At 46.5% G+C, this 14,931-nt stretch overlaps 1 protein-coding gene across 3 annotated transcripts in view; it reads right to left on the minus strand.

Annotated features, from left to right (window-relative positions):
- Nucleotides 1–1,401: 1,401 nt before the first annotated feature.
- The window catches only part of parp4 (poly (ADP-ribose) polymerase family, member 4), a 26,406-nt gene continuing 12,876 nt past the window's right edge, over nucleotides 1,402–14,931 (minus strand). For 2 of the 3 annotated variants that reach the window (XM_029702717.1, XM_029702718.1), the window contains exons 15-34: nucleotides 14,532–14,677; nucleotides 14,281–14,412; nucleotides 14,105–14,191; nucleotides 13,694–13,858; nucleotides 13,564–13,607; nucleotides 9,608–9,689; nucleotides 9,348–9,485; nucleotides 9,000–9,204; nucleotides 8,752–8,822; nucleotides 8,252–8,539; nucleotides 7,938–8,108; nucleotides 7,752–7,832; nucleotides 7,575–7,655; nucleotides 7,096–7,206; nucleotides 6,519–6,992; nucleotides 4,877–6,420; nucleotides 4,684–4,759; nucleotides 4,301–4,403; nucleotides 3,651–3,792; nucleotides 1,402–3,466 (exon numbers count right to left, since the gene is read on the minus strand). In XM_029702717.1, the coding sequence (XP_029558577.1) occupies nucleotides 3,268–3,466; nucleotides 3,651–3,792; nucleotides 4,301–4,403; nucleotides 4,684–4,759; nucleotides 4,877–6,420; nucleotides 6,519–6,992; nucleotides 7,096–7,206; nucleotides 7,575–7,655; nucleotides 7,752–7,832; nucleotides 7,938–8,108; nucleotides 8,252–8,539; nucleotides 8,752–8,822; nucleotides 9,000–9,204; nucleotides 9,348–9,485; nucleotides 9,608–9,689; nucleotides 13,564–13,607; nucleotides 13,694–13,858; nucleotides 14,105–14,191; nucleotides 14,281–14,412; nucleotides 14,532–14,677 (4,340 nt within the window). In that variant the 3' untranslated portion in view covers nucleotides 1,402–3,267. The remainder of the gene's footprint in view (nucleotides 3,467–3,650; nucleotides 3,793–4,300; nucleotides 4,404–4,683; nucleotides 4,760–4,876; nucleotides 6,421–6,518; nucleotides 6,993–7,095; nucleotides 7,207–7,574; nucleotides 7,656–7,751; nucleotides 7,833–7,937; nucleotides 8,109–8,251; nucleotides 8,540–8,751; nucleotides 8,823–8,999; nucleotides 9,205–9,347; nucleotides 9,486–9,607; nucleotides 9,690–13,563; nucleotides 13,608–13,693; nucleotides 13,859–14,104; nucleotides 14,192–14,280; nucleotides 14,413–14,531; nucleotides 14,678–14,931) is intronic. The other variant, XM_029702719.1, reaches the window with a different exon arrangement.

Below are 14,931 nucleotides of genomic sequence, written 5' to 3' on the forward strand. Positions count from 1 at the left end.
ACTATGCTTCATCTAATAGCGCAACCAAATGACCTGGATTGCAGTTGAGATAACATTAAAAGTAATTGATACGTTGGATTCACATCTCCATCTTAACCAAGAATCAAAGTTAAAGAACAGGACAAAGTCAAAATAAGATGTGGAACTGCTGTTCCATGTGGGATTATGGTATCATGTGGACAGTGCATGTAAAGTGTTTATGCACTTCACTACGATAATGTGCTTAGAATTTATTTGACTGTAATTAGATTTAATTCACTTTATCGTGAGATAGACTGAACCTGATTGTCACTTCACTTTGCTGTGATATCACCCTAATTTATCTTATTTGATATTTTAAGCTTTGACAGAATGAGCAACCCCAAATTAGTTTTGTGCCCTGTGCTGGCTTTATTTCTGTCAGGCTACACAAGATATCGCTATTTAAGAGTGTCACACCCTGATCTGTTTCACCTGTCTTTGTTCTTGTCTCCACCACCCTCCAGGTTTCACCAATCTTTCCCATTATCCCCAGTGTATTTATACCTGTGCTCTCTGTTTGTCTGCCAGTTTGTTTTGTTTCGTGAAACCTACTACCGTTTTCCCCCTTGCTCCTGTCTGTTCTAGTTCCTAGTTTTGCCCATTCTGCCTACCCTGAGCCTGCCCGCCGTTCTGTACCTTGCCACACCACACTGGGTTTTTGACCCCTGCCTGCTCTGACCCTGAGACTACCTGCCGTTCTGGACCTTTTTCACACCATCTGGATTACTGACCTCTGCCTGCCCTTGACCTGTTGTTTTGCCTGCCCCTGTACTAGTAAAACTTTTGTTACTTCGACACTGTCTGCATCTGGGTCTTACCTGAAACGTGATCAAGAGAGCCTCAATAATGTAACACATCAACCCAGAAGAGAGCAATACATTTTCTCATTAGCCACCATGGCAAATTTTAAGTTTTGACATTCCTCAGTCTTCTCTCCCTGTTGACCAAAGCTGCCAATGTTTTAGTTTTCCTGGCTGTCTTCATTTTGGAGTACATTTTGAACCTTCCGTTCTTCTTCAAGCCTGCATGGTACAGCATACAACCCATAGGCCCTCATGGCATAGTGTGCATGCAGTGTCCACCCATTATAATAACTTGTGTTATCATGCTAATTGTTAAGATCTAGCAGAAAATGTTTTGCCGCAAGAGATGCAGTGTGTTTCAGGAATTATAGCTGCTGCAATTGCTTCTGTTCATCTACCAAACTTGTGATCACATTTCTGACATTAGTACTCAACTGGATAGGTGCTCTCATAAACTGAGACTGGTTTGTGTGCTAGAAGACCTACAACCACCCCAAACATGTGGGACTTCCCAGTAGAACAAACCTGACCTCTGAGGAGAGACTTGTCATCACTGAATACAAGACTGACTCAGTTGTGACAGTTTATATTATGTTCAGAAGGTTTATTTTATAATGCAAAAAGGCTAAATGCTGGTCAAATGTTCAATGGTAACTGACAAATGTATCACAAATTAGATACATCAATAAAATACATATTTAAAGGCCATATTATCTTCCCCTGGGCTGCTAGACAAAAACGTGTGATTATAAACAATGCCCCTCCAGTGCATGACACAGCCTAGGATTTTGCCTGTGATGTTCATTCATGTGAAGACTCTGGAACATCTGAAGAATTAGCCATTTCTACAACCAAGTAGCTATTACTTATGTTCGTTCAGGTGAAGACTGGAACATCTGAAGATGCCTTAATACTAATATATCCCACATGTGAATGTGTCTAATACCTATTTTACAAATCCGCATTTAACCCAACCCCTCTGAATCAGAGATGTGGGGGACTGCCTTAACTGCCTTGCTCAGGGGCAGAACGACAGATTTTTACCTTGGCAGCTCGGCGATTCGTTCCAGCAACCTTTCAGTTACTGGCCCAACGCTCTAACCACTAGGCTACCTGCTGCCACTGGTTAGATTATGTAAATATTTAGACTGCCCAGGGATGGATGAAAAGTGGCTTTATTGCCAACTGTCGCTTGAAATTTTTTTGGGATCTGATCTTTTCACTGACAAATATATGACCATCTACTTTCTTTCCCTGGTCATTGGCATGCCTCTGGTTGGTGGGGGCCTTTTCTGGCACTAGTGTGTTCATGCACCTGTCTCAATAGCAGAAACACGTGTGGCCAAGTTGGTCAACCATATTACCAAAGGTTGTATGAGGAAATTCTGTCAAAAGAAGTGAACAATCATTTGAAGACAGAACTGGAGAAAATAGCTGAAGAGAAGGCCAAGAGGATCTTCCTCTGACACCTTCAGGTCATCAGGGGTCAGAAGAGACAACAGGAAGGGGGACTGACAGTGACATGGATGTTGTGGAATCATGGCAAGCTGACTGTTTTTTTGTTGTCAGAATATGAAAGTTATGGAGTTTCAGCAGCTAGTGGATCCAGAACACACAGGGTCTTACTACACAACAAGACCCTGTGTGTTCTTAATCCACTAGCTGCTGAAAGTCCATAACTTTCTTATTCTGACCAAAAAAAACAAGAGTTAGCTGGTTGAGTAACTGAAGACCTTACTCAGTAAGAGTCCAGGCTGAAAGGTAAGATGAACGTGACTTTACTATATGGTGTAGGCATCCATCTTATTCTTCTCCCAGTATGCATCGATTTACATCTTTATTAATAGTCATTAACCTTGACCTTTCTTATAGCGACACCTTGTGGTGAACCTGGTACATGAACACAACACTAGCGAGTCGGGTTCTTTTGGATTTGACTTTCATGCTGTAACACACACTGATTCAAGCTGACTATGTTTATATATTGTGAAACAGACACTTTAAATCAATCCATTCTTTTAGAAAGGCTTTAAGGTGTGTGTGTAAAGGATCGAAATGGAACCCGAGTGACCAATAGCATGACCACATTACCCTGCTGTTCTGCTTATCCATCAGAGGATTATTTCAGTCAGACAAAGAAAACATAAAGAAAATTGGAGCAAGGTCTTATCAGTATGACTGAAATCACACAATGACAGCTGTATGGATATAGAACATGGCCATAGATTGAGGAGTATAAATACATTTTAGAAATGATTGCTCTTGTATTTTGAGCAAACATAAAATCACACCTTTAAATGCAAAGATTTGGAATTACAAAACTGATTTGATCAGTGAAAAGGTTATCAGTATAGCATAGTACCTTAACCTCGTAATAAGTGAAATAATAAAAGCAATATCTGCAGATGTATATACTGGTCATACACCTTTCTCCTTCTGGAAGTCATTGGGCCCTCACTCCCCCTGTGGTCCCGAGGAGGATGAGGGGAGAGAGGGCGTGTGGGGGGTCGATGCCCAGGAGCTGCCGTGTGGACGACTCCCAGTCCCAGCCAAACTCCAGCCTGCTGCACACACACGGGTACTCCCTGTCTGCCCAACACACCCAGTCCACCGCCCTCCTCACCGCCTCCCAGCGCTCACACCTGGGGGAACACACACAGTAACCATATTTAGTGCATGCGCAAACACACGCGCATCGAGAAATGCACCAAACAAAAACAAAACATAGATACCCTTATCCCAAGAGAAACACAGACACATGAATCACATGTGAACAGAGTGCTTGGGGTGTTATATAGTGGAGCAGAGAGAGGAGACCCACTGTACCTGGGCTGAGGAGGAGAGTGGTCCAGGTCCAGACGGAACAGGCTGAGCAGCAGCTTCCCCTCCTCTAGCCTCCTCACCCTCATCAGCTGCAGCACCAGCAGACTGGCCACCAGCCTCAGGATGTCAGCATGGGCCCTCACACCTGACACACATCAAACCCATTTTTATTTGTCAAATGCGCTGAATACAACAAGTGTAGACCTTACCGTGAAATGCTTACTAAAAAGCCCTTCAACAACAATACAGTTAAGAAAATATTTACTAACTAAAGTAAAACATTTTTTAAAGTAACAATAAATGAGGCTATATTGTATATAGAGGGGGTACCGGTAATGAGTCAATGTGCAGGAGACAGGTTAGTTGAGTAATTTGTATATGTAGGTAGGGGTAAAGTGAATATGGATAGATAATAAACAGTTAATAGCAGCAGTGTAAAAACAAGGGGGGGGGGGGGGGGGAGTGACACCGCCTAGTATATAGGTCCTGGATGGCAGGAAGCTGGGCCGTACGCACTACCCTCTGTAGCGCCTGGATGACACGCGCACACAATATTTTTGTAATTTTTCTTACTGCTCAAAAACAGCCCTAACTGAATGTTCATAGACTCCCAGACAAACAGTTCTCTAGTATCAGTCTGTAGTGTAGCCTACCTAGAGAGCTGATGCCTCTATTCTTCAGGAAGACGTTTGCAAAATAGTCCACATCCACACCGAGGAGGGAACCCAGGCTGGCAGAGCACTCCCAGTAACCTTCCTGGAACAAACAAAACAGGTTGATAGCCTTTTGGCACAAAATGGCTCCCATTGCTCATTGGCGAATGGTGCCACACATTGGTATGGATGAAGTAAGTTCCCCATACAATGCTTTGAGCATCTGGAAAATCTGTTTCTGAATTCAATCCATGCTCCTGCACTATCAATAAACAATATAATGTATATACAGAGATATGATTAGTTCATATTTTCTATCAATAATAGTATTTTCTATGCAGATGAGACAGGCCTTTAGAAAAGGGAACGTTTACTGTACTTACCGAGTGCTGGAGGGCAAAAATCTCTGTCCATTTTACTACATCAAGAGTATTCTTCCTGAATTCAAGACCTCCCCTCCTGAAATCAAAATCTACCTAATTAGGATACCACAGAGCTACACATAACAATACATGTCTCCAATAGAGGTCATACACAGACAGACAAAGTGACGGACGAATGGACGCTGACACATACCTTTCACTGTCTCCGCCAAGTTTCTGTATGTTTTTTTTTATATCCAGAGGTTTTTGTGCTTGTGGTAGTACATGATGTTGTTGTAGTGTCCTGAGAGAGCTACCAAACAGAGAGGATCCAAGTGAGGCCCCTAAAGGATGGGTCAGACTGAAGCCATGAGTGGTGGGTAAAGGAGAGTTGAGGTGTCCGCCAGTAAGTGGTGCCTCAAAACTTAACCCCATTGATCTGCCCGAGCTTCCAAGATAAGGGAGTGTGGGGCCAAACAGCGAGCCTGCTGAAGAAGCCTCAAATAAACCTGGAATGTAACATGCATTGGCTGTGGCCCCAAACAAAGAGCCGTGATGTTGGCTGCTTTGAGACCCTACCCTCCCACCCCCGAAACTAAACCCTGATGGGGGCACAGAGGCAGGGACAACAGAAGGCTGCCAGTGATCCATCTCCACTAGTCCACAATCCTTATCCTCAGATAAGCTATTATCCACGGTCCACATTTTGCTAGTCTCACACAGTTCCACAGGATAGGGCTCTCGGGGTTTGGAAAGTAGCAGGTCCTTACCGGCTCGCAGTTTCGGGAGGGTGGCAGTATGGGAGATAGCCCCAACTCCAGGTTTGGGATGACCTCTCATCTTGTGTCTAATTGCTCGAAACTCATTGGAGACAAGAGCAGAGGGAGGAGGAAGAGAATCTGAAACTGTGTCAGAGAAAGACTGCAGTCGAGATGGAGGAGGACCAGGAGAACTGAGGACAGAAGCAGGGGGTGTAGGAGGAAGAGCATCTGAAACTGCGGCAGAGAAAGACTGCAGTCGAGATGGAGGAGGACCAGGAGAACTGAGGACAGAAGCAGGGGATGTAGAAGGAAGAACATCTGAAACTGCGGCAAAGATATACTGCGGTCGAGATGGAGGAGGACCAGGAGAACTGAGGACAGAAGCAGGGGGTGGAGGAGGAAGAGCATCTGAAACTGCGGCAGAGAAAGACTGCAGTCGAGATGGAGGAGGACCAGGAGAACTGAGGACAGAAGCAGGGGGTGGAGGAGGAAGAGCACCTGAAACTGCGTAAGAGAAAGACTGCAGTCGAGATGGAGGACCAGGAGAACTGAGGACAGAAGCAGGGGGTGGAGGAGGACCAGGAGAACCGACGACAGAAGCAGGGGGTGGAGGGAGAGCATCAGCAACATCGCAAGACTTGAGCTGAAGAACAGAGGGAGGAGGACGAGGCACATCAGCAACAGAGAGAGACTTCTGTGTCTCTACAGTGTCAAATGCCGGATCGGCACAAACCTTCCTGTGTCTGTCCGCCCGTCTAAAGTCTCCCTGTCTACTCTTCGCATGCCTCACTATCTCTGGGAGAGACTGGATGGTCTCAGACAGCTCAGGGATGAAATCCGTCTTCACAATCATTGTGGTAGCAAGGTATGGGGTGACTGGTGTGCATTGGCTACCTGTAATCGTGTGGAGAGTTGGAGAGTAAAAAGAGGTCAGAGCCTCACTATGCATGATTTCTGAGCCACAAAGGTATTGTTCAGATTCCAGTAAACCAAAGACCTGTAAAACAAAGACAAGAACAGTTTAGTGATTAAACTATGAATTGACAGGAATCATTTTTCTTTATAGTTAACAGCAAGAAAGAAGCAGATCACTACCATGTCATCAAAGCACTCCATCGCTTCATCCGTCACAGCTCCTTCACTCTTCAAAGTCATATCCGGAGGTTTGGTAGCAGCGGACACGGTCACTGGGCTGGCTAAGACCATAGAGCCCATTAAGTAAGAGGAATTAAGTCTCCTACCAAGAGGCACGTCATCCGTAGCACTCTGCTTGAACAATTTGGTACGTAAGTTCCAATTCACAGATCCTTCCCATGATTCGTCATCCACCTGGAGTTGAACCAACGATTCATGCTCCTCCCCCATCCCCATCCCCTCCAGACAGATATTTCTGCATAAAACACGCCCTGGCCCACCATCCAGCAAGTTTGACATTGAGTGTGATCCCAAGTCCATTCCATCTCTCTCATATTCCTCCTCCTGCCAGCTAAGGTAAGGTAAGAAGTCGACGTCCTCGTCTGAGATCAGTTTGGGAACGTCTGTGAAACCCACGTCAGGCTGCTCTGAGTCCTGGGAGAGAAAGAACACATCAGAACATTGTATTTTTCTATATTTGTATTGAAGTACTGTTGATGTGTGCGCACACACACACACTAGCGTTTGGCAGACGTACCCTCTCCTCGATGGCAACAAAGCTGGTGAACTGAGACAGGATGGAGAACTCTTTGCTCAGCTCAATGATGAAGGACTTCATCACTGATTTCTTCCCCTGAGAGAATTGATACTATATATATATAAAACAAAAAACTTTCTGTACACACAGAATAGGTACAGTGTATACACTCCATACTAGGGTTGTCATGATACCAGTACCGCAATACTAGGAAGGAAGGAAGGAAACAAAACATGAAGCAGCCTTAATTTCCAGAGGAAAACACTCCTAATGTTGGTAAAAAACAGCCTTATGTTGTCACCCAGAGTCACGTTTCTTTTCCAAGCTATAGCACACAATATTTTACATAAAGTAGGTTTTTAAACGACCATTAGCCTGCTTTGTGTTTTCTTTTTTGGTAAGAAAAATCTGGTGTTGTAGTATTAGCGATACTGGTTGTGACAACACTACTCCATTCACAATCTCATGTTCACACACACCTCATGTTCAGCCTCGTTGGTGTGAAGACTGCCATCCTCATAGTCTCTGATAACAGCCCTCGCTGTGAGCTTATGAAGGAACTGAAACACGTGCACACACACACACACACACACACACATTACAGGTGTGACTGAGACAGTATAAACAGTAAGGTGAGGTGAGTGTGGTGGTCTTACCGTGCCCCTGGTTTTCTGTAGCTCAGTGGTGGACACCATTGTCTCAATGTTCTGACCACTCAGGTCTCCAAGAAGAGTGGCCTACGGCACCGGACACATGGACAAGTTAGTCTCACGGCGCTAACATGACATGTGATCTGGGCATGTCATGTCCACGCACACAAACACGCCTCTGTGACAGTATACCTGTGTACAGTGTGGCACGAAGCCGTAGACCAGGGTGTGGCAGTCAGTGAAGAGTGCGTGGACCTGGGAGGGGGCCTGGACAGGAGGGGGAGCTGAGGGGTTAAACTGCTGCCACTTCACAGACACAGAGCTGCAGCCTGGAGACACGATGCGCTTCACCTGGCACGCCACCTGAGACACACACACAGAAAAACACCTGTTTAAAGGGATAGTTTGCCCAAGTTGACCACATGTTATGTGGTTGTGTTGGAACCAAAGATAATATACAGACATCTAAAGACATAGGCGAGGTCGCTGTAAAAGTGTGCTGGTACCTTCTCTTGCCAGGTGTGCTTTGTCTTTGTGTCAAAGAACTCATAGGCCCCTCCCCCTGCCTGGGCCAGGGCCCGCAACATGTGCCGATTAGCGGTTGGGCTGAGGCCGCAGGTGAAGAGGCGGCTGTGCTGGGCATGCTGTCTGACCAGCTGCAGGGTCAGGGCTTGGTTCTGGACGTGGCCGTCTGATAGCAGCAGCAGGTTCCTCACGCCCTGTGACGGAGGCAACAGACTCAGGCTGCGCAGGGGCCTCCACAGCTCAGTGCTGCCCCCAACAGGTGGGGAGGACTAACAACAACAGGGGAAAGGATCATTCAGAAAATGAGAATTTGATCAAGGACAACATTTACATGCACATAATACTCCAATGATTGTGAATATTCCATTAAAATATTCTGAGTGAGCTTTTAATATGCTCAAAAATGTATGTTTGCCTAATATTATAGAAACTAATGATAAAAGATTGTGATTGGCCCCTGGGCCTGTCTGTCAGCACTCACCATGATGAACTTCTTGGCTGGTTGGAGAGCCTCGACTAGAGGGTTGGCAGAGAGAAAAGCATCCTTCTGGTCTATGAGACAAAACCAAAGTCAGACAGATGAGTATGGGGGAAAAGTTAGTGTCTTACTGTCAATCACATCAGTCTGAAGTAAGCAACAACAAAAATCCCCCACTAACAAAGCGAATACAAATGACATGATAAATGTTGATTTAGCTCAGTTTGGAGACTGTTTGAATAGGAGCCCACCTGAGCCAAAGGAGATGACGTTGACTCGAACGCTGTGGTGGTCCATGGTATTAAGAAGCTGCAGGGCGATTCTCCTGGCGTTCTGGAGAGCGTCTCCTCTCATGGACTCAGACGAGTCCAACAGCAGGATCACCTCACTGGAGCCGGACATGGGGCTGGAGGTGGGGCAGGGCTCAAAGTCTGGGTAAAATACCAACATACAGGCCTGGAAGGGGGGGAAACGTAAAGAGATGGATATGATTAGACAGAGAGAGGGAAGGAAAGATGGAGAGATAGAGGGATACAGACCAGGCGGTATTTAAGAGAGACATATGTACAGTATAGAGAGACAGAAGGAGAGATACTGACCTGGCTGTCTTTATCTGGATGTTTCTCCACCCACATCCTGGGTAGGTGGATCTGGGCCAGACTGAAGCAGACCAGGAACCCATCTGGACCCAGAGTCTCACCTGGACATGTCCTCACCACCGCCTTACAGTCGGTCCTCTGGGGTTAACACAACACACACACACACACACACACACACACACACACACACATACACACAGTGTTACACACACGCACACACACGGAAGCATGTACATACACTGCTCGGTCTGCTGTGTTACCTTGATCTTGACTTTGTGTGTGAGACAGTGCAGGTTGATGATCTCATTGGGCATCTCAATGGACATGTCCAGACTAAACTCCCTAAGGAGAGAGACACTACAGGTCAGTATGAGGAGAGACAGACAGACACTACAGGTCCTTATGAGGAGAGAGACAGACACTTCAGGTCAGTATGAGGAGAGAGACAGACACTACAGGTCAGTATGAGGAGAGAGACAGACACTACAGGTCAGTATGAGGAGAGAGACAGACACTACAGGTCAGTATGAGGAGACAGACAGACAGACAGACAGACAGACAGACACTACAGGTCAGAATGAGGACAGACAGACAGACAGACAGACAGACAGACAGACAGACAGACAGACAGACAGACACTACAGGTCAGTATGAGGACAGACAGACAGACAGACAGACAGACAGACAGACAGACAGACAGACAGACAGACACTACAGGTCAGAATGAGGACAGACAGACAGACAGACAGACAGACAGACAGACAGACAGACAGACAGACAGACAGACACTACAGGTCAGTATGAGGACAGACAGACAGACAGACAGACAGACAGACAGACAGACAGACAGACAGACACTACAGGTCAGTATGAGGACAGACAGACAGACAGACAGACAGACAGACAGACAGACAGACACTACAGGTCAGTATGAGGAGACAGACAGACAGACAGACAGACAGACAGACAGACAGACAGACAGACAGACAGACAGACAGACACTACAGGTCAGAATGAGGACAGACAGACAGACAGACAGACAGACAGACAGACACTACAGGTCAAAATGAGGACAGACAGACAGACAGACAGACAGACAGACACTACAGGTCAGTATGAGGACAGACAGACAGACAGACAGACAGACAGACACTACAGGTCAGTATGAGGACAGACAGACAGACAGACAGACAGACAGACAGACAGACAGACAGACAGACAGACAGACAGACACTACAGGTCAGTATGAGGAGACAGACAGACAGACAGACAGACAGACAGACAGACAGACAGACACTACAGGTCAGAATGAGGACAGACAGACAGACAGACAGACAGACAGACAGACAGACAGACAGACAGACAGACAGACACTACAGGTCAGTATGAGGACAGACAGACAGACAGACAGACAGACAGACAGACAGACAGACACTACAGGTCAGAATGAGGACAGACAGACAGACAGACAGACAGACAGACAGACAGACACTACAGGTCAGTATGAAGACAGACAGACAGACAGACAGACAGACAGACAGACACTACAGGTCAGTATGAGGACAGACAGACAGACAGACAGACAGACAGACAGACAGACAGACACTACAGGTCAGAATGAGGACAGACAGACAGACAGACAGACAGACAGACAGACAGACAGACAGACAGACAGACACTACAGGTCAGTATGAGGAGAGACAGACAGACACTACAGGTCAGAATGAGGAGAGACAGACAGACAGACACTACAGGTCAGAATGAGGAGAGACAGACAGACACTACAGGTCAGAATGAGGAGAGACAGACAGACACTACAGGTCAGTATGAGGAGAGACAGACAGACACTACAGGTCAGTATGAGGAGAGACAGACAGACACTACAGGTCAGAATGAGGAGAGACAGACAGACACTACAGGTCAGAATGAGGAGAGACAGACAGATACTACAGGTCAGAATGAGGAGAGACAGACAGACACTACAGGTCAGTATGAGGACAGACAGACAGACAGACAGACAGATACTACAGGTCAGAATGAGGACAGACAGACAGACAGACAGACAGACACTACAGGTCAGTATGAGGAGAGAGACAGACACTACAGGTCAGTATGAGGAGAGACAGACACTACAGGTCAGTATGAGCGGAGAGATAGACACTACAGGTCAGTATGAAGAGACAGACAGACACTCCAGGTCAGTATGAGGAGACAGACAGACAGACAGACAGACAGACAGACACTACAGGTCAGTATGAGGACAGACAGACAGACAGACACTACAGGTCAGTATGAGGACAGACAGACAGACAGACAGACAGACACTACAGGTCAGTATGAGGAGAGACAGACAGACACTACAGGTCAGAATGAGGAGAGACAGACAGACACTACAGGTCAGAATGAGGAGAGACAGACAGACACTACAGGTCAGAATGAGGAGAGACAGACAGACACTACAGGTCAGTATGAGGAGAGACAGACAGACACTACAGGTCAGTATGAGGAGAGACAGACAGACACTACAGGTCAGAATGAGGAGAGACAGACAGACACTACAGGTCAGAATGAGGAGAGACAGACAGACACTACAGGTCAGAATGAGGAGAGACAGACAGACACTACAGGTCAGAATGAGGAGAGACAGACAGACACTACAGGTCAGAATGAGGAGAGACAGACAGACACTACAGGTCAGAATGAGGAGAGACAGACAGACACTACAGGTCAGTATGAGGACAGACAGACAGACAGATACTACAGGTCAGAATGAGGACAGACAGACAGACAGACAGACACTACAGGTCAGTATGAGGAGAGAGACAGACACTACAGGTCAGTATGAGGAGAGACAGACACTACAGGTCAGTATGAGCGGAGAGATAGACACTACAGGTCAGTATGAGGAGACAGACAGACACTCCAGGTCAGTATGAGGAGACAGACAGACAGACAGACAGACAGACAGACAGACACTACAGGTCAGTATGAGGACAGACAGACAAACAGACAGACACTACAGGTCAGTATGAGGACAGACAGACAGACAGACAGACAGACAGACAGACAGACAGACAGACAGACAGACAGACAGACAGACACTACAGGTCAGAATGAGGACAGACAGACAGACAGACAGACAGACAGACAGACAGACAGACAGACAGACAGACAGTCACTACAGGTCAGTATGAGGAGAGAGACAGACAGACACTACAGGTCAGTATGAGGACAGACAGACAGACAGACAGACAGACAGACAGACAGACAGACAGACAGACAGACAGACACTACAGGTCAGAATGAGGACAGACAGACACTACAGGTCAGTATGAGGAGAGAGACAGACAGACACTACAGGTCAGTATGAGGAGACAGACAGACACTCCAGGTCAGAACGAGGAGTGACAGACAGACACTACAGGTCAGAACGAGGAGAGACAGACAGACACTACAGGTCAGAACGAGGAGAGACAGACAGACACTACAGGTCAGAACGAGGAGAGACAGACAGACACTACAGGTCAGAACGAGGAGAGACAGACAGACACTACAGGTCAGAACGAGGAGAGACAGACAGACACTACAGGTCAGAACGAGGAGAGACAGACAGACACTACAGGTCAGAATGAGGAGAGACAGACAGACACTACAGGTCAGAATGAGGAGAGACAGACAGACACTACAGGTCAGAATGAGGAGAGACAGACAGACACTACAGGTCAGAATGAGGAGAGACAGACAGACACTACAGGTCAGAATGAGGAGAGACAGACAGACACTACAGGTCAGAATGAGGAGAGACAGACAGACACTACAGGTCAGAATGAGGAGAGACAGACAGACACTACAGGTCAGAATGAGGAGAGACAGACACTACAGGTCAGAATGAGGAGAGACAGACACTACAGGTCAGAATGAGGAGACAGACACTACAGGTCAGAAGGAGGAGAGACAGACACTACAGGTCAGAATGAGGAGAGACAGACACTACAGGTCAGAATGAGGAGAGACAGACACTACAGGTCAGAATGAGGAGAGACAGACACTACAGGTCAGAATGAGGAGAGACAGACACTACAGGTCAGAATGAGGAGAGACAGACACTACAGGTCAATATGAGGACAAGGGATTATTATGGAATTCAGATGTAATGATAAGGATACAGGAATGGTGTACCCATCCATCTACAGAGCTGGTTAAGAGGAACACTCACCCTTGGGAATCCAGGTTGGTCACACACACCTTTTCCAAAGTCACCTACAGACACACACAATGGCACACACATGACGCAAACCTAAACGCAACATTAATAACATAAAATCAATCAATCTAGTCCCTCCTACCTGAGTCCTCTGGTTGAGCGCTGAGCTCTGTTGCCATGGCGCCACACTACCGGGCAACGAGAAGTTGATCAAGCCCTCCATGACGACCAGCTCGGTGACGAAGGTAACTTTGATAAGGACGGTGGCACCGGCAGGCAGGTTCCCAACGCTGATGGTGAAAACATCCTGAGGGCGCGCAAAGATGACATCACCGTCATGATGCAAGACATGATAAGACTGAAACCACAGATTATTTCAACCATAGGATCATCATTATCTGATTTAAAAGAATGATCTGAGAGCTCAGCATATTATATGACTCACTGTCTGTAGTAAAGAGAGCAGGTTCACATTTGACACATTCTATTTCCTGTTCAATGTAAAGTGAGAAAGTATATCTGCAGAGAGGTAAGGAAGTAGGGAGAGACGTACAGGTGCATCCTGGTCCATTAGGTAAGCTCCATGGCCTCTCTCTATGGCCTGTTTATACTCTTTACGTGCCTGCTGCTTCTCCTTCACCTGGGACAGAGGTACACAACACAACAGCTCACAACACAATACTACACATGCATAACTGATCACTGTGTGCTGCTGAGAGGGTGAATTACCTGTCCCATTACATGTTTCCCATTGATGAAGGCCTCAAAGCCACACACAGCAGCAGAATCATCCAATGGGAAGACGTACTTGGCTTCGATGGGGGCGGTGCTCTGATTGGTGTATGTCTGGAAGATGATGACCTGGTAGCCAATAGGAGAGAGGCCTGTTATTTAAGGACTGATGTCCAGTCAAGTATGGTACAGTCCAGTATAGTCTAGTTTAGACTGGACTGAAATGGACTAATCTAGTCCAGTCGTACCTGGGAGAGCAGATCCATCAGCCTGGCCCTGACATGAACGGCCTGTAGGGGGAGTGGTTGTCCAGAGCAGTCCAACAGGCCTGCAGTCACCTCCTCTAGAGGGTTCTTACAGCTCCCAAGATCCTCCTCAGCCTCACCACAGGACACTACACACAGGTCATCAAGAACAGCCTCAGAACAAGCAAATGTACTTATTTTAGGTCTTGTCTATTTTTTTGCACTTTAAAAAAAGGGGCAATCAGCAGTTATTACATCAATTTTTGGACTTAAAAATTAATTATATGTATAACCTCAAAACATGGTTAAATCTATAATTTTGATATCATGGCTGGCCAGTCCTCGAATGCATAGCTCTGTTTATGAATTTGAGAGGGTTACATTTATCCAGCCCCATCCATCA

The sequence above is a fragment of the Salmo trutta genome, chromosome 20 (assembly GCF_901001165.1).
Source record: "Salmo trutta chromosome 20, fSalTru1.1, whole genome shotgun sequence".
Taxonomy (NCBI): Eukaryota; Metazoa; Chordata; class Actinopteri; order Salmoniformes; family Salmonidae; genus Salmo; species Salmo trutta.